Source organism: Hylobates moloch, unplaced genomic scaffold (assembly GCF_009828535.3).
Source record: "Hylobates moloch isolate HMO894 unplaced genomic scaffold, HMol_V3 SCAFFOLD_2, whole genome shotgun sequence".
Lineage (NCBI taxonomy): Eukaryota > Metazoa > Chordata > Mammalia > Primates > Hylobatidae > Hylobates > Hylobates moloch.
In genome coordinates this window covers 23,455,564-23,481,740 of record NW_026652277.1, presented here as the reverse complement: position 1 = coordinate 23,481,740, position 26,177 = coordinate 23,455,564, and the positions used below count along the sequence as shown (strand labels likewise).

Below are 26,177 nucleotides of genomic sequence, written 5' to 3'. Positions count from 1 at the left end.
TGCCACTGTACTCCAGCTTGGGCGACACAGCAAGACCCTGTCTCAATCAATCAATTAAAATAAAAAATATACCTCTCTCATAATTATAAATAAACTGTGAGTTTTTGAAAAGTAAAATGTTTATAAAAGTAAATAAACTAATATAAAAGATAAATGTGTACACAGGCACATACACACGTGTTGAAAAGCTTTTATCAATTGTATTAATTATTTTTTGTTAATGAGCCATATCCACAACAACCGTGTGAACATTTGCCCTTTATTCTACTATGTATCTACATTTCCTTTTTCTCCAGCATCCTGGAGCTTTACTTTCTTATCTTACATTTGTTTTCTGTAGACCAAATCAGTTCTGAAAATTCTACATTTGGGGTAGCAACATGAGCAGTCTGCTCTAATAAAGAATTCTCAATGTGATGATCCTCAGGATACTGAAAGATGAGGCAGGGTCTAAGATCTAGCAAAGGGTTTACTTTGTCTTATGAGGAAACTAGAGTTCCTAGAGCTTTCCCACAAGTTTAACCTGCACTACCTGGACTGGTCTATCTGGGTCTGCTATAAAAACAAAGATAAAAATTAAAAATGTTAAACACTTCGCAGGACTGAACAATGAAAATGACAACATGATTAAATGTTGAGGCTTCCTTTCTCTTGATCACCAGTGTGCATTACTATATGTTCAAAAGAAGTTTAGAGACAAAAAACACCTCAAATATCCATCAACTCAGACTATTTTAAAAATTACACATCCATTCAACGGAATTCTATTCAGATATTAAAGCAGCAAAAGATGAGACAGCGTCATCTATAAAACATTCTTGCCAAAAATGTTTAACCTGAATCTTACTAAGTTTACAGGAAACCTAAGAAATAGCAGACAAGTGAAATAACACCATGCATAAACAAATAAATTGAGAACATAGAACATTCTAACAAATACAATGCATAAACCTTGACTAGATCTTGGTCTGGAGGAGAAAAGTTAGCTATGAAGACATTCATGAGACCATGGTGGAAACCTGAATATATACTGAATATTAGATGACATTAGGAAATTATTTTCTTAGGTATGATTACAGTATTGTCGTTATATCTTTAGATAATTCATGCTGAAATTCTTTTTTTTTTTTTTTTTTGAGCCAGAGTCTTGCTCTGTCACCCAGGCTGGAGCACAATGGCAAGATCTCCGCTCACTGCAACCTCAGCCTCCTGAGTTCAAGTGATTCTCCTGCCTCAGACTCCCGAGTAGCTGGGACTACAGGCACGCACCACCACACCCGACTAATTTTTTGTATTTTTAGTAGAGACGGAGTTTTACCATGTTGGCCAGGCTGGTCTCGAACTCCTGACCTTGTGATCTGCCCACTTCGACCTCCCAAAGTGGCTGAAATACTTAATGGTAAAGTGTCATAATATCTACAACTTACTTTTGAATGGTTCAACAAAATGTATGTGTTTACATACACATGTAGCTACAGATAGATATAAATATGTAGATAGACAAAGGAAGCACATCTTAAAATGTTACACTTTAATATTAAATAGGAAAAGAAGTTAATTAATTAATTGGGAGAGTACAAGAAAACACTTTACAAAACAGTATGCAAAGGACTCTTCTAAATAAGTGTAGTTAACTACAAGCAATATATATACCAGTTACCATTCACTAGTTTTCAAAGAATAAAATTACAATTAAACTAAAGCTGATCAGGGAATTGCTTAACTTTTCTTGATTAGCCAGAATGCCATCAAGTAACCATACAGTACAAAGGTTGTTATAAATTGACTTATAGTCATTCTCCAAAAACTGTTTTCTTGAACAAACTTCCACATCAGCTCCTATATTTTTACAATTCCATTATTTTCCTTAAAATGGCAAAAAAAATCTAAATTCCAAATAAACAAGTTTTTTTTAAGTGGGAGGGATGGAAAGAACAGTTATTTTGACATTTTAGGCTCCTTTTTAATCAAACAGTAGAAATTTTAATTTCTACTAGCACTCCACCACTCAAACCACCTTAGGAATGTTTAGGTGATCAGACAGTCCCTTCTAGAAGGCACCTGGATATGAGCTGGTTGTGACCTAAAGGGATACAATGGTTGTTGACTACTAATAATCTACTCAAAACCATATTTTATATGCACAAAGCTCAATAGCATTCAAAAACAGAAAAAGCCACTTCCAAGTTCTTAAATGTTTATTCCATGGTTATTAATCTAATCATTTTGAAGAAAACTGGTCTAAAAGATTATACCCATCTAGTTAATAAGGAGTAATGCTAAAGCAAAGATAACTACAAGAGGGTGTTTTCTTTTAAAACTATACCTTTATTTTAGAGCAATATAAGCACTTTTGTTTGTTATACTACTAAACTTACTTCCTTAAAAACACTTTCCCCCAAGAACAGTGAGTGCTCTTTCTAAGTCACAGTCGAATGTGCTATTGTTAATATAATCATAAATTCTTCTAGCTGAGCCTAAGGCAGCAAAAAACCAACCCACTGGGAAAAATGATGATTTGCACAGTTAAATTATACTTTTGCTTCAAGTTTGTTTTTAAAGCTAGTTCATCTCTCAACAAAATCATTTTTTTAATATGAACACTGACACTCATACTCAGCAATTTTTCGGCTACTCTAAAAAACACAGTAAAATGTTGATGGATTTCTGGCTAGGTTTTAAATCCAGTTCCCCAAAGAGTAAGAACAACAGAAATGAAAGTTCCTGCAAAACCTTCAGGACAAAACGTCAAGAGTGATTATTATTAACAAAAATACTCCTTTGATCTTAGATAACTACAATGTTTTCCCCTCTATGGCACAAAAATGGAGCCAGTAGCAGAAGTGGAAAAGAACTAAAAGGTGTTGCATAAAAATGAGAAAAAATAATGAAAAAGACAAAGCTGAACCCAACAAAACATCACTGATTTGTGGTACAGTGGAAAAATGAACCGGGATTTTGGCAGGAATTCTGAGAAGGTGTCATTTAACTATTTATAGAGTCAAGAACTGTTAAAGATATTCTTCAATATCATTTGTTAATCATTTATACTATGGTTATATCACTCTGCCTTTGAGAGTTCAACACAGTGCTGGTGGGGATACCTGGAGATCAGAACTCACTTTCCCTGGCTAATGTGCCATTTAGCTGTTCACATTACGGGTTCATAAAATTAGAACCAGTAATTCCACCCATAGGTAATTATCAACAATGCACACAGATATATTAAGTTTGCTGTGTTCTAGATATGAAGTCTTGAGAATACTCACTTAAGCTATGTATTATTAAGGCTACTTGATTCAGACTATACATAAAAGGCTTTGATGAAACTAAAATATTTATTGTACCTAATTATGACTAGTTACTATCTAAACTGTATTACTATTGCTCTATGCATGGTAGAGCACTGAAGAAAAAAGGATAAAGATCATATTTTTAAGGAAAGAAAAATACTATAATGTTCTTAATGAACATAAGAACAAGCTGTATACTCTGAAATGTGTCACACACAAAACTAAGCAGCATTAAGTAGAGAGGATAATTGAGTTGAAAAGGAGAAATTTATATAAAATACAAGTTACTTCTTTTTTTCTCCAAAACTGAAAATGTCTCTGTGTATTTGAGTTAGATAGCTGCTATAGCTGAGTTGGGTCACTGAACAAAAAGCAAAAGTTTAGGCTTTAGACCTCACTAAATAAAAAGGGTCTCACTCTATTGTATAGGCTGGAGTGCAGTGGCGTGGCCATGGCTCATACAACCTCAAACTTCTGGGCTCAAGCAATCCTCCTGCCTCAGCCCACCAAGTAGCTGGGACTCCTGGCATGTGCCACCATACCAGGCTAATTTTTTTTCTTTCTTTTTCTTTTCTTTTCTTTTTTTTTTTTCTAGAGAAAGGGTCTCACCATGTTGCCCAGGCTGGTCTCAAACTCCTGGGCTGAAGTGATTCTCCCACCTTGGCATCCCAAAGTGCTAGGATTACAGGCGTGAGCCCCATCAGCTGGCAACGTGTTTTTAAAAATTACTTGAATGCTTTTAGGTAGGTCTTACAATCCAATCTGCTGGCAAGATAGCCTAGTCTAACAAACTTCACACAAGTGTGTTATTTGTCTGACATTTGAGTTTGCCATCTGGCTTTAGACTTTAGTCCAACCCAGAGTATCTTCATTTATATTAACATTTCTTCCCCTTCTCTTCCATTTCTTCCTGCTTTCTAGAAACTCATCAAGCCCTACTTCTGCAAGTTGAGAAACACTTTCTTTACTAACCTTAGACCATCTCAGCTAAAGTTCTGCAAACCTCCAAACTACTTCCCTCCAAATATCTCCAGTGGAAAACATCTATCAACCCACAGAACAGCTTATTGTTAGTTATATTACTTTATCTAAATGGGAAAAAAACAGTGTTCTATGACCAAAAACGTTTAGAAAACATGCTATATTATATTCTCCAGTCTGGAGATTCACAAGGCACAAAACCTATAGTAAATAAATCTGCGTATATGTGTTTAATTTAGTGTATCTCTGATTTATTTGATCTTGAAAACCTTCTTCCTTACATTTGTTAACAATAAAAAGGAAACGGGACCAGGCGCAGTGGCTCTCACGCCTGTAATCCCAGCACTTTGGGAGGCCGAGGCGGGCAGATCACCTGAGGTCAGGTGTTCGAGACCAGCCTGGCCAACATGGCAAAACCCCATCTCTACTAAAAATACAAAAATTAGCCGGGCATGGTGGCATGTGCCTGTAATCCCAGCTACTCAGGAGGCTGAGGCAGGAGAATTACTAGAACCTAGGCGGTGGAGGTTGCAGTGAGCCAAGATCGCACCAGTCACTCCAGCCTTGCCTGGATGACAGAGTGAGACTCCGTCAAAAACAAGAAAAAAAAAGAAAAGAAAAGATAAAGCAATGGTGCTCTGAGGAACACAGTTGAAAGCACTGCAATGCACAGAAGACAATTAAGTAAATGGATCACTGTAAAAAAGCAATTCCAAAAGTGCTCATAAATAGATTACTGGCAACTAAAAGAGAAAAACTACCAGAAAGCCATGGGGCTCTGTGCTGAACTCTCTCATGCTTAGGCATTTTATTACAGAATCAGAAGAAAATACCATTAGTCAGTTTTCATCAAATTTCCAAGTCACATGAAGGCAAAGGAAGCTGGAAATTTATTGAAAGAATAATTATTCCAACAAATTCTGACAAGGCTGGATTTAGGTTTTGTAAACATAGATAAATATTTAGTAAAAATATATATGTAGTCTTGAATTTGTCCCCCCTATGCCCCACCCAGGAAAAAAAAAAACCTATACAATAAAGAGTGAGGAAGACAGGACTTAACAGCATATATAAGAAAAATATTTAAGGATTTTCATCAGTGCTAAATTCAGTATCAGCCAATAGAATTACAAGACCAGCAAGAAAGTTATCATAATTTTAGTCTGCCTTAGTTAGCAGTATAGTTTCTAGAACTAGGGAAGTTTTTTTCTCTCCCATTCTTGCATATGCCTGTCAGGCCATATCTGGAGCTTCACTGAGAATCAGTTGTACAAATTTAAGAAAGAAATAGATGAGCTTAAACCTCTGAATGAATTAAGGGAATTTATTCTAAAAATAAAGCCATCAATAGGAAATATAATAGGTCATTTTAAATACTCGAAGAGTTATCATAGTATAGAGGTACTCAACTTGTTTTTTATGATGTAGAGTGAGAATGGTATACAGAATCAAATGATCCATGCTATATAAAGAGAATTTCAACCTAACAAAAAGATGAAGTTTTCTAACAAATTGTCCAAAATTGAAAGCTCTATTTCAAATGATGATCATAAATTCAATGACTTATGTCACCAACTATTATAGCCAGAATGTCACCAAGGGAATTTAAGAATCAAATGCAATGTATGTCTAGACAACTTTCAAACACACTCTCTCCAACACTGGGATTCTAAAATACTAGCTGAGGCAGCGTTGTCCCTTGAAGGCAACATTATCAGGAATAACGCAATTCACACAATCTAAAAAAGGGATTAATCAGTGCCAGTGGGTGTGAGAAGCTGAATGCTGACTCAAGAGAGCTGATGGTTCAGCTTTCAGGATTTTGCAAGCCCATTGTTAAACACAGTGATTATTAAAACAAATTTTATAAACTTACCATTTAAAAATTACTCTAAAAGCAAAGCTAATAAACACTCAAATATCACTTCCTAATGTTACTTTGTTAACTTCAAATCAATCCTGGTAGGATATTTACACCCCAAAAACTTGCAAATGCACAAATCAGAGTTGGGTTGTTTTTTGTTGGGGTTTTTTGATTTGTTTTGTTTTTTGTTTTTTTGTTTTGTGTGTGTTTTTTTTGAGAGTGATTAAGCATTTATCAGCAGCATACCACATCAGTAATATCTTAGTCAAGAAGAATGGACTGGGCTCCCACATATACAGCTTGAGGCTGGTGGAATAGAAGTAGAAATCAAAGTAATCTTCCTCAGGAAACAGAAAAATTAGAAACAGGAAATAGTATCTGAACTTTCAAAAGTTATCTGTCATCCTATTAAACTGTGGTACAATTATATAATAGTGTATAGCCTTCAAAAAGAATGATGTAAATCAATTTGTGTTAGGAAAATATGCAACAAACTATAGCAATAGACACCTCTGAAGAGAGAGAGATGGGATATTGTGTACCACTTTTAATTCAAATTTTTGCATTCTTGTTATATGCATGCATCATTTAATAATAATAATAATAGTATCATCAAACACAAAGAAAGAGTTCAACCTTGAGGTACACCTTGAGCATAAAGCAACAGAAGCACCTATAATGCAGAGGAAAGAACAGCTTTGATATAACAATAGAAATAGAAATAAAATTCTTAGGCCCCAGCAGGCACTATAACGGATGCCTCCTGGTGAGAAGATGATCATATATCCTGACTGTTCTGACTACCCTTCATTTCCTGTTCTTCTAAGAGAACTAGCTGCAGAGTATATATTCTTGCCTTTTTTATTCACTAGGAATAAGTAAAGAATGATTCTCAACTGGGAATGATTTTTGCTTCCTCTGGGACATTTGGCAAGATCTGGAAACAGCTTGGTTATGGAAGCCAAGGAGTGCAACTGGAATCTAGTGGATAGAAATAAAGGATGCTGCTAAGCATCCTATGATGCACAGACCAGCCCCCAACCATAAAGAATTAACCAACCCAAAATATCAATAATGGGAAGGTTGAAAATCTGTATACCACTGTTACTGAAGGCCACCTAATTCGATCTCTGTTCTTACAACCCAAGGGAGTCTAACCAAGACCCAGAGATTCTGCCTTTGCTAGAAAACATGACCATAGAGTCTGATCCAACATTTAGGAGAGCCAGCAAGGCTCCAATAACTGCCAGAAGGCATCTTGGGGAGGAGTTAAAAATGTGACAGTTGACCTAACAACTGGCAGAGATCATTTATCTCCAGAAAAACCATCTCATTGGTGTGTTAGCAGCATTTCTGCAAAGTATCATAATACACACACACACAAAATCCAAATACCTATTTTTCTGATAACATGTTACTATTTTTGAAGTCATGAAAAGTAAACTGGAATTACGAGTTCAAATACCAATTATCATTGTAGTTTTAAATCCATTAAAATTGGATACGGTTGGCTACAGGCCATAGTTTTGTAACTATTAATTCTATTGCAGTCTTCAGTCAGCTTCTCTGACACCATTAGTTCTTCACCTAATGTTTAGGTGAAGAAATAAGTAGGGTTTAGCAGCCTACTTATTTCTCTAAACAGTCAGGCATTTGGCACAGGTTCTCACCCATAGTAAGTCACAATAAACATTTTATTAGTTAATTTAATAAAAAAATTTTTTAAAGACTGCTATACACATGACCTTTCACCTTTGCCAGAGTCGACTGGCATTAGGTGATACCAGAGGTCAGTTACCATCTACAATATATCATTTTTAAATACTAATATCTAAAATGTTTAATATTTATAATTAATCCCTCCTCTACCTAGTAATATGAGACAACCAGAATGTAACTTGCTTTTAAATGAAGATAAATATTTCCCTACAAAATCCACCAATCCACCTGCAGTTTCAATGGATTCCCCTCACCCAAAGGCCCCATTCTGACATACTTTCTTCCTAGAATGTATAGGCAAGGCCATCATCTAGCTTCAGCCATTCTTCTGCCAGAATCCAAGTCGCCTCAGCCAAAAGGTGGCAGTAACTGACAGGCAGGAGCAGAGGAGAGCATCCACATACCTAGGAAACTGAAGGCCGAGCTGTTTGAGGAGCTGATAAAGTGGGTTGCATGTGGGTAAAAGAGGTAAAGCAAGATCAAACAAGGCAGACCAATGGGAGACATATGGGCCAAGAATAGGCAAACAAATCTTTCAAAGTATGGATTAAAAACAACGTTGTCTGAAGCAACAACACATGCATGAGTAAGATGGAAACTGGCTGGAAGTATCCAAGAAAAAAACAAACTAGAAGATGAGATATCTGAAGTCAAAGCCAGGAGGGCCAAAATAGCAGCGTAAAATCCCAGAGGCAACCATATGCTCATATCAGGCAAATGCTGTCTACAGATGAATGGTTTCTCCATTCAAAAAGGTCCTTCAGTCCTTCCCCTTCCTCAGCCTTACTCAGGCCCAGGAAGAGCTAAGAGTTTCCTCCTCTACATCTCTTGCTACTGAAAAAGAAAAAGGCTAGATATTTTTGTAGATTATGAAACAAATATCATTTATGAGCTCAAAATTTTAAATACAGTAATGGAGTTGGTATAACATGCTCTGTTTGCTCTGTTGCTAAATACATACAGTGAAAAATATAAGACAGGAGCGTGGAATTGATTTACTCACAAACATTTTCTTTTCTAATCACAATGTGGTTCCCTGCAAAATCCGTTATGATCAAAGATGCTCTTTAACCCCTTTGTATATCTTACTTTTCTGGTTTTTTTATATTAAATATTTATAATGGGCCCTATTATTAATAGGGTGGTTCCCTGGAAGTACAGAAAAGGGAGAAAGGCTAATGTAACTGCCTGTACATAATTTCCCAAAACACAAGGCAAGGTCAGCAACTCCTTCTTTAACATTAGTGGAACTATTCATTGGTACCTAAATACAGGAAGCAGTGTCTTCCAAAGTGGTGTCCGCCTCAAACAAATTGTCAGTGTTACAATTTTCCATTTTACACTGATGTAAATCATATCAGTAATGCAAGCATAGCAGTTAGCACCACCCCATGGGCCTAGCAGATAAAGTATATAAAGCCCAAACTCGGAGGAACTGTCTTTTAAATAACTAATTTTAACGGAAATGAAAACATTCAGCCCCCCAAATCCATAGGTTAGGAATATGAAAGGAAACAGAATAATAAACAATCATTACTACCAGGAATACTAAATTTTATATATATATATATGCACACACACACATATATATATACAAAATTTTTGCTTACCTAAAGAACTGTTTCCTATGTGGTTGCTTTAGTAATGTAGGAAAAAATTTGTACTACTATGGAAAACTATGCATTGTCTACAGCACATCTTTCCTATGTATCTGATTCTGATTCTTTGAGAGCTACTTTATAACTGTGTAAGTTGTAGATAATTAATAGAAAAACAAAATTACTTTTATCTATAGACATGCAAACTCTGAGTATAACTGACTCCCCACTGTGAAAAAGTCCGTTTTGCCTCCCTTTGTACATCCATTTCAACGTTCCTGAACTAAAAATATGTATGTCTTTAAACTCTCCTTTGAACTGGTTATAATACCTTACTAGTTCCTTCTTTAATGATTTAAGTAAAATCTTTAACACTTGTTAATTTTACATCTGTATGAAACTCATAATTTTATTTTTTGAAATTCATATTTTAACAGTAATTTTTGAGAAAATAATCAGCTACTTTTTGAAAGGTGGGAGAAATATTGATATTTGCCATTGATATTTTCTCAGTTATGCTGCTAAATTGAGTCATGAATATAGCTGTCACCCAGCTAGAGGTCTAGAGGCTTTGGGGCCCAGCGGTGATGAAGCTCCAAATCAGAAGCTGACAGTAATCCAGGTAAAGTGTCATCAACAGAATGGAGGCAAAATAGGGGTTCTATCCATGCTAGAGAAGGGGAGGGAAGATAGGGGAGCCCCCTGAGTAGAATGGGGTTCTTATTTAGGAACACATAACATCCTCTGTTTTTGTAGTTTCATAGCTATATGGCTACCTCCCAAAGACAATCCTGTCCACTCTGCTTGCCAACCACAGATCACAATAAGGCAATGCTTGTTGATTGAGGGCCTGTTTGCTGTATTTACTCTTGGTTTTTTAGGAATCCAATGAACATTATTCTCATCACATCCTATAAATGTGAAAGAGTGTGAATGTTTAAAATGCTAGCAGTATATTATTACAAATAAATAAAAGTAGAGATGTAATAACTTGAAAATAATGAGAAAAAATGACGTACGATACATATATACAGGGGATACATGTTACTGATTATAAAATTCCTCTGAGATTTCTTCTTGAGGGTTGATGATGGAAGCAAGGGTTTTCTGCTCAAAAAGATGAAAGCTTAAAAGAATAAAACACATTCTGACCCTAATGTGTGATGAGCTCACCCACATAGTACAGAAAGTATACCTCAGGCTTCTCCATTCAACGGCATTTTTTGCTATAAAAATAAATGAACCTTTTTTAAAAAATTCCAAAAATGGTAAATAAATTTTACCACCAATATATAGCATTCCTCATACAGAACTTGGTTGCAGAACCAACCCAATATTCAGAAAAGTGTCCTCAGAAATAGCTAAAACTTGGAGCATTAAATAATTTTGTACAGAGGAAATTATATGCAAGAACATAAGAGTCCTGGTCTCTTTATGGATGTAATTTCTCAATGCTAGAGGTTTCGGGTTTTTCAAATTAAAAACTTCCAGATGCTTAACATGTATGGTAGTACTAAGTCACACTTGTCAGACTTGCTGCTTAAATTCCTGGGAAACTGTCCGTATATCTATAGGGGTTGGGAAGGAAATTTAGGAAATACAGTTTGTTTAGTTAAATCTCTTTTTTTGTAGTTTATAATAGCTTTGGTTGGCATGTATCAGGGGCGTCCAATCTTTTGGCTTCCCTGGGCCACACTGGAAGAAGAATTGTCTTGGACCACACATTAATATTGATAGCCAATGAGAAAAAAAAATTGCAAAAAGACTCATAATGTTTTAAGAAAGTTTATGAATTTGTGTTGGACTATATTCAAAGCCATCCTGGGCCACATGCAGCCTGCAGGGACATGGGTTGGACAAGCTTGTCCTATATGGTCTTTCCAGCCTTTCTTGTTCAACTTTCCTATCTTTGTTGCTTTACTGATAGTCTTTTTGCAGAAGACAAAGTAACCAGCTAAAAAAGAAGTCATTTTCTCTTCCAGTCTTCCTTGAAGTCCATAGTTTGAGACTGTGTATTAAACAGAAAATAAATTGCTCACCAACACTTGATAACTTGAAGAACTGCTGTGTCATTCTGTGTCCTACCAGACAAGTGACAAAGGTGCTTCACTTAGCCAAACAACTGTCCACAGCTAGCTACTCATACAGTAAATAGTGCTGCTGATGACAGTGGGCATTCGTTTCAATGCGAGGTATTGTCTTCCAAATTTTCTTTTGCAGTACTTGTTACAGTATGATTGTAGCCAGATTTATACTTTCTATGTGAAATGTATTGTATATCTCACTCACTATTGGCTAAAATCCTGTTAATTCCTAGAGATATTTTTCCTGTTACTACTTATGTGCAATTCATGTATTCTCATTGTGCCATCAATTTAAATTTCAATATACAAACATCATCATTTTTATACACAACCAAAAATCGAATCAAGTAAGAAAGTCTCAGAGATCTTAGAAGTATCTTTAGAAGATCTTAGAAGTCTTATAATGTACATTTTCTATAAATAACATAATTTAAGGGAGAGTTATTTTTCATATACTACCTTGTGGACTAAATATTAACTATTCATCAAAAAATCAAGTGCTTTAAGTAAATACATTTTAAAAGAATGAATTGCTGTAACTTGGTAATAAAGCTCCATATGAATATCTAGAATTAAAAAATAAGTAAAAACATAAGGGAAGAAATTTGAAGAAACACAGAAAATTGTCATTAAAAGAACAAGAACAATATTGTGACTTGAGGTCTTAAAAAATAAGTGACTTTAAGAAAAAGGATGAGGTGAGATGTAGATTTTTCTAATGAACAGTACCATGCTCAGTTACACAGTTTACCCAGCTTTCCTGTGACACTATTATTACATCAGCTTCCTTGCTAGAATACTCCAACCCATTAAAGAGATGATATTACATCAATAGTCATTTTTAGACTTTAATTTGAATAAATAATTTTACTACCATCATTTCTAGTCATGCTTCCAGTACAGTATTTCAAAGATCACTTGTGTGTTGACAAGTGTAAGTCTTCTGAGGCTTGGACTTTCAATAATTTTCTAATAGTGTCCTATGGAGTCCTAAGGTTCTTTGGAGATGCCTCAGAGGCCAGCATCAGGGAGAGAGGTGGGCAGCGGAAAGAAAGAGCATGGAAGCTATTGGCTTCTGCCTGCTCTAGTCTCTGAGGTCAATCAGTGTAGCTAACATTGCGTCCAATTTCATATGATGGGGTTTCTCATCTAATTTCATTTTTAAAAAAGGTTCAGCCTTTTAAAGAAATGTTATAAAATCCCTGTTCTAATTAATCTCCGAGATTTGTACTAGTTTTAATATGTTATGGCTCACAAAGTTCTCAGAGAAAATGTTTAAAAAGCATGGAGATGAGAATAGTAATGCATGGAAAGATATGCACTATATTAAAAGCCTCAACCAACATTTTCAGATCTTCATCATAAACATCTTGCTGTTTTATAGAGAACTTTCAATAGAGAGCTCTACGATGAGCCCTAGAGATACACAGATACAAACCAGAGGCCCTGCCAAGGAGCTCACAAGTGAGATTGGTAATACAGCTGTACCATGAGACCGCTTACCTGGGAAGAGACTGTAAGTATATCTATAGGGGTTTGGAGAGCCCATAAGTGACATTGGTGGTAGAACAGAATTATACCATGAGGCCACTTACCACTTAGCATGCGTCAGGATCTGCCCACAAAAGTCACTTCATCCTTGACCCACTTAACCCACTTGATTCCCAATCAAGTTGATAACCATCCTGAGAAAAGCAGTTATTTAAGAAGCATTTTTCCATTTGAACATCATCTGCTCTGACCTTGTGCCCTAATTCTTTCAGTAAAAAATGATTTTTAGTGTTCCAAAGTTCACTTAGGAGCCCTAGAACTGGCCAGCATTTCTGGCATGACTTTAAAGTAAAAGCATTGGTTTTTCAATGTAGTTTGTGGAAATCAGTTTCATCTTATGATCATATCATATATTATCTTAAAATGCTGGCTGGAATCTGGAGTCCCTGAGATGACAAATTGGGGCATAATTCCTGGAAGGGTAATACAAACAACTTAACCTTTGACAGCTCCCAGCATTGACCTAAGCCATCAGAATGCTGAGTAAGAAATGGATCAATTTTCCTGACATATTTCACTGCAGCATCTTAAAGATCAAAAATGGAGGTATAATACAAAGCTATAACAGAGAATTCCTCTGGCTCCCTGACTATTGTCCAGAATTATATAACAATAAGAACTCTAAAATATCAAGCTTTCTAAGTATGATGATAAAGAAATATGATTCTGAGAGATAAAGGGATAAAGGGGGCTTTTTCCTCCCCTCTTTTACTCTCCTTACACGTGAACTCTTTGGTAAAGAAGGGAAAAAATAGATTTTACCCCTTCCCTGACCAGCTACTTTTAGTTAGACAGATTCTGACTCTCAGTATTACCATAATGTACAAACTAGAGCTGGCTACAATTCATACAATTTACTCAGCCACTTAGACTAAATGTGAAAATTGTGTTTTAAAATGTGCTGACCACATTTCAAATGCAAGAATAAAAACATTGTGTATATAAACCAGGAAACTAGAGCTCCTAAAATCTAAATGATTAACATCCAAATGAACAGACATAGTCTTGGCATTCATGACAAATAAGGTCTACATCTACTAAACATGCCTTTATAGCAAAAAGATGAATTTCTCAACAAGACTAAAGAACACAATAAGAAGAAAAATTAAAAATGCGTTTCAACTCTCATATTATGTGGCAACTTAACGTTGAAATGAAGACTCCAGATGACATTATGTCAAAAGCATGACAGTGATTCCAAATGATTCTGGATTTTGAGAAATTCCAAAATGTAAGTACAAAATCCTCAACAGGTAAGTTCAATTACATTTAGTTCATTTATTCTTTCTACGGGGACACTGGCTTAAACTTCGTATCTGTGAATTTATCTACTAAATGAACGATTTGACTAATATAAATGTGAAATTTACTAGATTCTTTTAAATATCTTAAAGCTGATAGGACACTAGCGTTTTCAAATACAGGTGGAAGAAATTCCTTGCTTCCTCCATGAATCTTTTTCATTTCAAACAGAAGTCAAAAGATAGAAGTCAGCTAGGGGTTTAACCGGGAAGGAGGCAGAAGTGAGGAAGTGCTGCTATTCAGCTCAGTTCCTCCTCCTAGTGGTCACAAGGGGGAGGTGCCTGCCATCTGGTGCCATTTCCTCAACGGCTTCTTTCGTTTAAATGACTCACAGAATAGTCATTTGGAGGAATATATGATGCCAATGAAAAGTGCTCAATTTTAATTTGTAAGTGATTTCCACTTACTTCTGCTTCTCACTCTTCTATACTTACTTTTTTAAAACAGTCAATTTTAAAATAATATTTCTTAATTGCAAGATTTCTGAATAAATCCCAAATGAAGCGGTAACTATCCATGTCTAAGAATTGAGTATGCGGGCATACTACAGTAATTTTTAACACAAACCAGGGAAAAAGTGCTAAATATTATGGTGTGTTAAACCACCACATGGAACTTCACCCATATTGGCAAATCAGGGAGGCTGGGGGATGCGTCTATATTTAACCATTGCACACTAGGCTATAGCCGCAGCTCGGATTGACTCATACATTGTTTTCACATTCTCAGCTTCCTTCAAACCACCAAGTAATTGTTTATAAAGTGATAGTATGAAATAAAAACCTTTCTCATGATAGGTTCTGGACAGTTTCCACTCAGGATAACATAGATTGATGTTATTTGGATAAATGTCCTGTGAGATTCCCTGAAACAGGAAATGACCCCCTGGGCTGCAAAGCAGTCCTGATTCTGACATATTTCCCCATCATCTCTCCATTTACCTAATCCTGTTGATAAGAGGATGCCCCTTCTCCATCCCTAGACCTAAGCCTGACATTCAGATACTATTTTCATTAACATCATGTAGTTGATTTTGCACAATTACAAAGCAATCAGAAGCACAGTAGGATATTATGGCCCTGAGAGGCTTTTTATGTCTACATATAATTTGAATGAGCTAGAATGAATTAAACTCTATACAGAATTTGTATCCTTCTTTTAAGTAATTCCCAGCTCATGAAAAAGTAGAATTATTAAGGTAAGAAAGAGAAAAGAGTAGTTTAAGAATTAGCTTCTTAATAACTTGTAGACAAGAGAAGCAAGAGAAGCTAAGAAACAAGAACATTGCTTCAAGAGGCAATTTGTCATTGGCCCTTTGGGTGACTGGGCATTTTTACCAGCTGTCACTCCTGGACCAACTAAAAGTGTTAGACCCAAACTGTTGTACTCATTAGGACTGAAACAATTTAACATGGATGCTTGAAGGCACTTGGATGTCACATTGTATTGTCTGGCCTTATAAGAAGAGAGGAATGCCTGCTATTCTCATTTAAATACAATTTATAGCATTTTAATTTGATTTCTTTCTGCAAACTGTTTCTGACTATTCTTTACCTTACATAATTGAAAATCTACACATTATTATCCCCTTACTTGATGCACTCTTTCCATAGATTGTGCAGAGTGTTAGGATAAAAACATACAGCATAAGTGAAAAACCATGTATAGTACGAAACACAAGTTTTATGTGAGAAAGTAAATTTATGTTAGAAAGGTAATTTAAAGATTCTTCTTATACAATGGGAAAGAGCACACAACCATTAAGCTACAGTTAACATTTATTTCCACCCAAAACTGAGAACACAGGCAACAAGGTCAGTCACCAGGGGCAATATCATTTGCATTTATGAATCTTGCTTGCCTATGTGAATTGCTTGCCTACATGTATTCTTATTTTGTACACCATCATTTTCATGGACTTGGAATGTATAGAGAGACCTCAGAAGTTATCTAGTGTATCTTTTTTATCTCTAGTTAAACTCTCCAAGCAAATGACTAGCTGTGTTACATTGAATGATTATCACGAATGTACAGGAGCCAGGTCCAGTGGTACTGTTCAGTAAGCCAGACATGAAGTTTCTCTCCTTATTCAACCTATCTCTCCCTATTTTCAGGAGAAAAGTAGAAGAATAAGCCATCATCCTCTTGTCTACAACAACCCTTTATATATTAAAAGTGCCTTTTTTGTGTTTCACATGGGGTAAGTATACCAGGTATCAGTGTACCTCTATCTGTTCATAAATTCTTGCAGAGCTAAAAGGCAAATCAGCTTTTTATCCATTGCTAGAGCTTTTATTTTCATCAGAAACCAGATTTTCTCTATTGTGAACTTCTAGAAAAGAATTATACTTTTTTCTTTATTTTCCCCAGAGAAAAGAAAAATAAAATCTTTGGGTTTACAAAAATGGAAGAGATTTTAGTCATCTGCCCCAAAGCACACTATATTTTTCTTGGTTGCACCTGTCATACCTGTACATTCATGTCATTTTTAAAGAATTGTCTGTCATCCTCATCAAAATGTAAGTTTCTTGAGGGAAGATACCAAGTCTGCCTTGTACATCAACATTTTCCCAATGTCTAGTACAGTATTTGGCATACAGCAGCCTTTTCATTTAACCTGAAGAACTGACAAATGCCCTTCAAAATCATTCTTGTCCAGCACTCCTATTTTGGAGATATGAAAATAGAAACCGTAAGAGGTGTTCCTGGAAATGACTTCCCAAAATTGCATAACAAGTTAATGACAAAGCCAGGATTAGAACTTTGGATTCTTTATTCTGCATCCACATTCTTTGTTCATTACACCACAGAGGTTCTTATACCTAATATCCTGGGCAGGCAACACAACTGATGAGTAAGATACAGAAATCTTTGTAATCTACACATCTTTTGGTTGGCTGCCTGGTTCCCAATGTTCTTTATCAGTTGAAACATAAAAACCTTCTCATAGATATGCCTGGTTTATGCATATTTTATGTAGGACTCCAAGAACAGAACCCAAAACTAAATTCTACAGCCATAGCAAAGAGCCAACTTATTCTTTCCAATTAGAGTTGAATTTTACAGAGGCCAAGCCACAGATGCCAGCTGAATTTCTCTGGTTCGGCTACTGCTAAATCAAATATTCTGCTAAACACAGCTTCAATTTGTATGGAAATTTTAAAATTATTGTTTTTAAAATTATCATTTGGGGTTTCTTTAAACCAAATTTTTTTTAAATAGAGCCTTTCTGACTGCATTAAAGAAATAAATGCAAGTTTCCCAGGGTGACAAGATGATCTAAAACTGGATTGTGGTAATGGCTGCCCAACTCTATTAATCTGTTTAAAAATCTTAAAATAGGTAAATATTATAAATTTTACTGCCATAGGCTATTAAAAATTGAAAAGGAGTCACATAATTAAGCTACTTCTTTTTGGAAACATCTGGTATTAAAACTGTAAAGATATTCTTTAATATCCCCATGGTCTTTTAAGCCCAGGTCCTATCCACTTCAATCATGGTTTACCTAAAAGGTCAAAAGTTTTCCCTGCAGTTTTTGTACGAATAATTTAGGAGACTTATATAAATATCAAAAAAGAACCAATCTTTATTTATATAGCACCAAGAAATACTGACTAGTATGATTATCTGCATGAATAATCTACAGATATATTTGTTTAATTAAGTATAGTGTTCTAGTCCAAACCTGCCATTAATTAGCCACTGGGTTTTTAGCAAATTATACAACATCTCCAGGTCTCAGTTTTCCCACCTATTTCATGTGTCTCTGTAGATCACAGCAGAACTAAGTAGCATATAATATACTAAAAAGAATAGTAATTGCTATTGTCTAATGGATAGCCACTAATATACCAGACTGTTTAGGTAAACTATTACCCAAAGGAAGGTATTATTAGTCTTTTTTTTTTTTTTTTTTTTTTTGCAGATGAGGAAATTAGAACATAGGGAAGTTCATTAGTTTGACCAATGTCACATAGTTATTTAGTACTAGATCCAGGATTCCAATCCGGAATTATCCAGGTCCAAAACCTATACTTATTCTCTATTCCTTGGTAGACTGGGCTTTTGGTTCTATCAGATGTGGGCATGAATCCTGACCTTACCTTTACTATGTTAAGTTAATCATCTTCTCTGAGTCTCAGTTTCCTCATCTGTAAAATGAGACTACTAATACTTAAGTCAGGGTCATTGTGAAAATTAAATTAGAGAGTACATCCCCTGCCATTAGAAGCTATTTTTTAAAAACTGTCTTTTTCATCTCTCTCTTACACAGGTTCCTCTTTGTGCATAAAAATATATCTATAAATTCGATGATTACCTTAGAGCCTACCTGAATAAACCTCACTGGGACTGAGTTCTATCAAAAGAAATTAGAGTGAACACAAACAACGCATCATTGCTTCTTTGCTATCAGTCCTTGGCTCTGTGACTAAAACTGTCAACAAGAGTGTCAACTTCAAGGGGTGGGCATCTGTCCACAGGAACTGAGCTGAGGTCACAGACTTGTCTCACTCTGCCCTACAGACAGATGTCTAGGTGACAACTCTTAGTCACTGCAAACCAGGGTTAGGGCCAAACCAGGTGGAAGTGCTGAATCTCTTTTCTAATCCTCTTGGTCAGCCCATTCATTCCCTAAGACAATTCCTCACTGACCATATTTGAAATAAATAGTTTTCCCCAAGATATTATTTTCAGCATAATGTCCTTATTTTGATGATGTCTGATTATTCCTCAAGCAAAACAGAGTGCTTCCATAATAGCAGTTTGTCAGCAAGAAACCTGCTTGATTCTGCATATTAGAATGCACACCTTCAAATGTTTACCTTGGAAGTTGCCAGGTAAAAACTGATGTAATGTGGAGCTCTAGTGGTGGCAAGAGGTAAAGCAGCTATTAGTGGCAGCCAACAAAAAAGCGTAGGAACGCTCCATTTAGTATTACGTTCACATGCTAAGATGAAAAATGGTCCAAAATAATCTAAGATAATATACAGTAAATTTTAAATGTAATAGACTTCTTTTAGATTGCAAGTTAGACTTCAGTAGCTAGCCTACATTAAACATCACGAAACAATTATCTCTTCTCAAAAAATGGAACTCAATGTTGTGGTTGTCACTTTTCTATTTTTACTAAGTTTATTAAGAATTCTATTAATTAAGCACTAGCTATTTTTCACAGAGCTGGTAAGAATATTGTATACAAAAAAATGCTGGACTCTAAGTGGTATGATCAGTGAAGTCCTGTACCAACTGTCCTGGGAATTTAAATAATCCCTACAGACTGATGAGGTGGTTGTGAGTTAATTCTCACACTAGAAAAGCGCCTTCCTTGAATATCTGACTTCTGAGACATTTTCCAACATAAAACAACTAAGAATGAGACCTACACTGCCAAAGGTTAACTCTGTTTTTCTGGTACCTAACGTATATGTCTTCTTGATCAAAAGGGCTTCATTTTAAAAATATAGCTCTATTATGTTCAAAAATTTAACAGAATATAAATAGTAAAATTTGTATAATGTACAACCTGGAGTTGACATTTAAAATTTCTAAATGTGGTGCCTTGTGTAGCTGTGCCAAAACAAGTTATCATGAGGGGGAAAACGTTTCAGAATATGAAAAAATATAAGAACTTGCCTTTTCATATATAAGCACCTAAGTATCATGTTGCTTAATACTAAAGAAATTTTAAGAGATTCACTTTCCATGAGTGATGATAAAAGAAATTATCATGCTCATAAGTGTATTAACAATGCTTATCTGAAATAAACATCTCAACTCATGGGAGTTTTTCATGACTTACATGAATTGAATCCACTAGATGTTTCCAATGGCCATACTCCAAGGGCTTCTAAATTGTTAGGTCTAAGATGACTACCAAGCCCTCAAAGGTCCATGAAGGAAGATTTAATGATTACCCAGGGGGTCTTATTCATGATGTCCTTCTTCTCTGTCCTTTTACTAATATGCTGCCTTTAATATAGTTCCCTGAAGCTACACAGGAAAAAAAGGTAAAAATATAAGAGCCTCTTCTTCAAAAGTCATTGAGAATGCAAGAGTTTGTAATGGGAAGCTCAAGATAAAGAACTCATTTTCTTTCAGTCATCATCTCTAGCTATAGGTTAGGAGATGGAATCTTTTTAACAGAATAGAAACAGCAGGAAAGGAAGTGAAGGTGGTTTACTAACATAATCATATGCCAAAGGGAATAAACCAAAACAAAAAAAAACCCTACACCAACACAATATGAGCAAGCCAGGAATTCAGAATCTAACAGTTCTACAGTCCTTTTCACTGTAGACATTAAGACAATTTAATTGAAGAATATTTTTCAATCTGTGAATCTAAGAAGTTTGTCTTTGTACATCACCTTGCCTATATTTTCTTTGGTGATTATCTCTATCTCCTTTGCTTTCCCATAACAGGCCTTGGTATGCTGCTTAAAATAATATTTGGGGCTTTACTTGCCATCCTTTTGAATGAGACATGCTGATTTTATTAAAGCAAGTTAGGTCTGCATTCTTTCTTTACTATTATTACAGGTAGACTTGACAGACACAGGACCTTTGTTTTAAAATGCTCTGCTCTGGAGGAAACCTTGTTAAATAAGTTCCATTTTACCTGCTGGGCAGTTACATTCTGAAGGTGCTTCTCTTGCGATTCTTATTTTAGCCATATGTTCATAGGATTTCTGTAGGAAAAGAAGAGTTATTAACAATCATTAGTAGCACTGTAGCGGGATGGAGTCTTTAGGGACTCTGGCCATACGCCTGATTTACCGGCATTTCATAACCTGCATAACTAACATTTACATATGTACTTGGACTCTAGTCAAGAAAGTAACCATTCCTAAGTCCTAAAAAAAGAAAATGACCACTGATAGGGTATCAAGATTGCTGGACTTGTATAACATCTTTCTACATTCTTCCCTACCACCACTCTCTCCCTCAGCTGAAGCATATGCAGTCAATGTAAAAACCTAGCACTAAAATGTTGCAGTACTAGGTAAGCTGCGGCTTACCAATAACAGCCAATATTTTATACATGAAGGTCAACTGCTTTCTTTATCATGCGAGGCTGCAACTACTGCCAAATAGGCTCCCCGCTAGGGTAAGGTTCCAGAAAACCCCCTTACTCTAGTCTAAAGGTGCCCTTAAACATAACATAGATTCCTTTCAACTCTCAGCTCCAAGGGCTCTGCATTCATAAATACCCCGGCACTGCATCCTTTACCAAAAATAAAGCTACTTTAAAAAAAAAAAGTTTAAACTTTTAATATGAAAAGATTCAACGTGTGAAATTATTGATTTTAAATTATATACGAGATTATTTTACATTTAAGAGTGATTACCTTTTTTGTATATTAATAACATCTATGACCCTAACCATCTTATAACATGTAAAAGATTTATCAGATGCTATCTCTGCAAGAAATATTCTCTCCACGATTGGGTTTGACTTAGGACAACTAAAAAGAGATAAAATGCCCTTTCCGAACGCCTTTAGACCTTCCTATGTGTTTAATACGCAAACATTAAGAGAGTGAGGGAAGATTAGAGATAGGGATGGGGACATCAAGGGATGTGCACATATAAATATATGCTACAGTGAGCATAGATCCTTGGCCAACACATGCACACGCGCGCGCACACACAGCCACACCAAGTATGCGTACAGTAAGGGTAGCGGCTAGTCATGCACACAGACTCACGCTTGTACAAGATGTTACCCACGTGCAAAATACCCCAGCCTCTCACACCTGAGCCAGAAGTCGCTCCACTTTCTCTTGCACCATAGCCTTGAGGTGATCCAGGGTATCAGGCAGCAGATGAATGGAAGGGGCCCCTTTGGCGGATTCGAGAGCGACGATCCTCGCCTGGAGGTCGTTGGTTTTCACACCCAGGTACAGGCAAGACACCACGGCCACCACTGACAGGAGGGCCACCATGACGGCGCACGGGGGCATGGTCCGGGCACAATGCTGTTCGGCAGGGCTCGGGTCCTCGGATCCGGGCTCCCGGCCCCCTCCTTTCCCTGCGTGCTTCTTCAGCAGCATCGTGGCGGGGTCGGCCGTCTCGGCTTCGCTTCCCACCCTCTACACCTCAAATAATCCTAAAAGGAAAGAAAAAGGTCGATTCCTCCAAAGTTCAGTCCCTGTGGCTGCACAACTAGTTGGTGGAGTCAAGCCCACGAGCGGATATGGACCCCTGCCTTGCTCAGCGTCCAGACCCGCAGGCGTGCACCATCCCCGCTTTCTTCTCTCCTCCCAGCTGGAAGTGAAAAGCACCCTCCGTCCGGGGACTGGGTGGCGGTGGGGTAAAAAGCAAGACGAAACCCACCCAGGCAGCTCTTCCGACTCCCAGAGGACCGACACCTCTTCCGAGGTCCCCGACAGCGGCCGCTCACGGTCCGAGGGACAGCGGCCGAGGCGCCGCGCGGGGCCGCGGCTCGCCCTGGCCACGGAGGACCGGACCTGTTGCGCCTCTGTGAGTTTGCCTTATTTCTACCTACTCGGTGTCTTTCGGAACGCCGACCTGTTTCCCACCTGCATTCAGTTCGAGGCAAAAAGGCTGTGAGAGCACGCTACAGCGCAGCGCGAAAGGGGCGGCTAAGGGGGAGAAGAGAGAGGAAAACGAAATAAACCCAAGGAACCAATGCTAGTTGCGAAGCCGAAGTCGCAGCTGCCCGAAGGATCTCCGCAGCCCTGCGTGCTCGAGCCTTAAATACCCTTCGGGATGCTCGTGTGAGTGAGTGAGTGTATGACTGCGCGCGCGCTCCGAGCACGACGTCCCTCCCCCGACCCCCTCCCGGCGCCCGTCGTCCGGCCTGCAGCTCCCGCTGCTGCGCGCCCCCCTTCGGAAGCCAAAGCAGGAGCCCGCCTTATTATCATAATATATTCACCTTGGCCCAGCACGCGGGCCGGCCCAGGGAACCCTTCAGGGGGGCGGGAAGCTTGGGTGGGAGCGGGGCAGGAGGTCTGTTATTAGCATAATGTATGCAAATAGCTGGAGCGGCCACCGTGATTGGAGAGGAGCCTGGCGACCCCTCCCCCTGCGCTGAGTAACTTCAGCGTCCCGGAAGGCCACCTCTCCGGCCTGGGCCAGGGGCCGAAGCAGGGTCGGCTGCGCAAGAGGCGGCAACTTTGGCTTATATTGACTCAGCCCAGCGCCCCCTTTTTATCCCACTTAAAAATGGAGAAATGGCCTCCGGGAAGAAGATGTGAAGCGGAACGCTGTATCTCTCCTGATCTTCACTCAAAGCAGCCGTAGGAGCTCTTGCTATCTCGCTCATGGTGCAGCGTTTTTCCCTCCTCCCTCACTTTCCCACATGCCCAGAAGCAAAGTGTCTGGCCGACGTCTGAGGTACATTTCCCCACTTCCCTTCTCTTCCCACTGCAGCCCGCAGATTGTCCAACGAGGGGAAGTTTTCCTTCCCCTCCCCCAGTTTCCTTGTCTTGACGGCACTGAGTCTCCTCCCAGCTCTGTATTCCTAGTCTGTACTAGGGTGCTAATGTGTTTTCCTGATTCCCTGTTTTGCGGGATTGGAAAAGGGAGTGTTGAGGTATACACATTTCTCAGGATTTAGGAAAGGAATGAAGAATGAAGTCAGTTTTTCCTCTTACCTGACTCTTCTCATGCTGTTCTCTCTGGATCAAATTACAAGGTCTCTAATGAGATTTTGGAAAGTTGGTAACAAGTAGCATTTGACATCTAATTGACTTTGGGGAAAACAGAAATCCCACCTCTTATTCCAAAGAGTTCCTTCTTATCTCCCTATTAAAAAATACCATATATTTTTTCTATTCTCCTTAATTAAGCTAACCTGAAGTCGTTGCTTACGATTGTAAACAATCAACAAAATACTTCACTAAGTTGGTCTTTCACATGTGTAAACGGATATTGCTAGGTATGAAGCAAGGTAAGGAAATAACAGCATTAGAGGAGGAAAGAGACTAACATTAGAGGAAAACTCAATGAATTTTGCTATAAAGTCAAAACCATAATTCATTTGTATTACACAGTGGTTCTCAAAGGATGGTCCTAGACCAATAACATCAGCATCACCTGAGAACTTGGACAACATTAAAATTCTAGGTTCCTACCGCAGATCTGAATCAGAAACTGCTACTACCACTACTGAAATAATAATAATAAAAAAAACACCCAGCAATCTGTGTTTTCACAAGCCCTTCAATTTTTGATATATACTACTAAAGTTTGAGAACCACTGGTATAATACTTTCCAAAATATTTTCAAATACTTTTTGTATATGAACCTCATAACCCTGCTATGTGAGGATTTACTGTTCCTCTTTTAAATATAAACAAAATTTTTGAATAAATTTTAAAATAAAGAGATAAATTTCAAGTCACATTTAACTGTGATTAAACATGTTTCCAATAACAGGACCCAAATAATGGGTACAAATATTTTAATGTACCAACTCTTTCTGTAACCTCTAACTATTCCTTAGTCTCCTTTGCAGGCTTTTCCTCTTTCATTTCTCTGAAAGTTGGTGCTCCTTGGGTCTCTGTCTATTCCATCTTCTCTTCTCTGTATGCTCTCTCCAGTAGAGTTCCCATTACACTGATGAGTCATAAATTCATATCAAAAGCCCAAACCTCTCTCCTGAACCTCAGATCCACATAGCCAGTTGCCTCTTTATCATCTCCATTTGGATGTCTCCCTCTCATTTCCAGTGTAACCTGCAGCTTACCTCCAAACTCTGTCTGCTTCCTCTGTTTCCCATCTCAGCCAATGGAGTTGCCATCCATCCAGTCTCCCCAAGCCAAAATACCCAGTAGCCGGCCCTGACTTCTCCCTTGCCCCTCTCTCCTCATCTATTTAGAGTCCTTCAATACTTCTGGTTGTCCTTAGGGCAAAGATCTTACATCTTTCAACCCCCACAACAAAGCCCCCTGTCTACCATCTCACCAGCCTCATTGCTCATTCTTCCTCTCAAACTCTCCACATCAGTTTCTCTGAAGTATGGAGACAATGAGAATAAAGAGCTTTTTCTTTTGGACAACATACCACTCTTAAAATTTCAGTAGAAAAGCCATTTTCTGTCTTGACTGATACCTACAGTAGGTTACACATTTAATTTGTATGATGCAATGTTCTTATAGCATGCTTTGTGTAAATTGGCCATGAGAAGGTACATTAACAACTCTGGCAAGCCTTCAGCACTATTAGATCTTAGTAGAGAGATAGAGTTGGAATTTTGTGGCTTTGAGATCTTTATCCAGAGGATTAGATTTGCTTTATGTCTTTGGTGGGCACAATACCTCAGAAATGTATCAGCCATTAGCGCTAAGATTTCAAAACCTGGTAGATTCTCTGCATCAAGCACAGAGAACGTGTGGATCAACAAAGCTCTGAGGGTTTGAACGCATGCTGTTCTGTAGATTCATCAAAGCATAGTTATTTTGGTTCCCATGTGGAGGCTTCCAAAAAAGTAAAAATAGTACTAAAAATGCTATAGTCTAGCTGACTCCAATTTGCCTAATATCAATAGTATTAATAGTAAAATGCAAACAGCTGGCTATAGGACAGGTATGCAGTGGGAAGAATAATGGAAACCCAAAGATGACCATGTCCTAATCTCCAAAACAGTGAATGTGTTACCTTGCATGCTGAAACAGATTGGCAGATATGATTCAGTTAAAGATCTGGAAGTGGGGAGATTTTCTTCAGTTATGTGGGTGGGCCCAGTGTAGCACAAGGGCCCTTCTAAGTGGGAGGCAGGGTTTCAGAGTAAGAGTCAATGTAACAACAAAAGCAG

The 26,177-nt window shown here is 37.6% G+C and overlaps 1 protein-coding gene across 1 annotated transcript in view; it reads right to left on the bottom strand.

The window, feature by feature from the left end:
- Window positions 1-20,324: 20,324 nt before the first annotated feature.
- Window positions 20,325-26,177, bottom strand: part of LOC131382912 (collagen alpha-1(XXV) chain-like) — a 32,981-nt gene continuing 27,128 nt past the window's right edge. The window contains exons 2-4 of the mRNA XM_058435713.1: window positions 22,152-22,504; window positions 21,014-21,083; window positions 20,325-20,386 (exon numbers count right to left, since the gene is read on the bottom strand). Coding sequence (XP_058291696.1) covers window positions 20,325-20,386; window positions 21,014-21,083; window positions 22,152-22,448 — 429 coding nt within the window. The 5' untranslated portion in view covers window positions 22,449-22,504. The remainder of the gene's footprint in view (window positions 20,387-21,013; window positions 21,084-22,151; window positions 22,505-26,177) is intronic.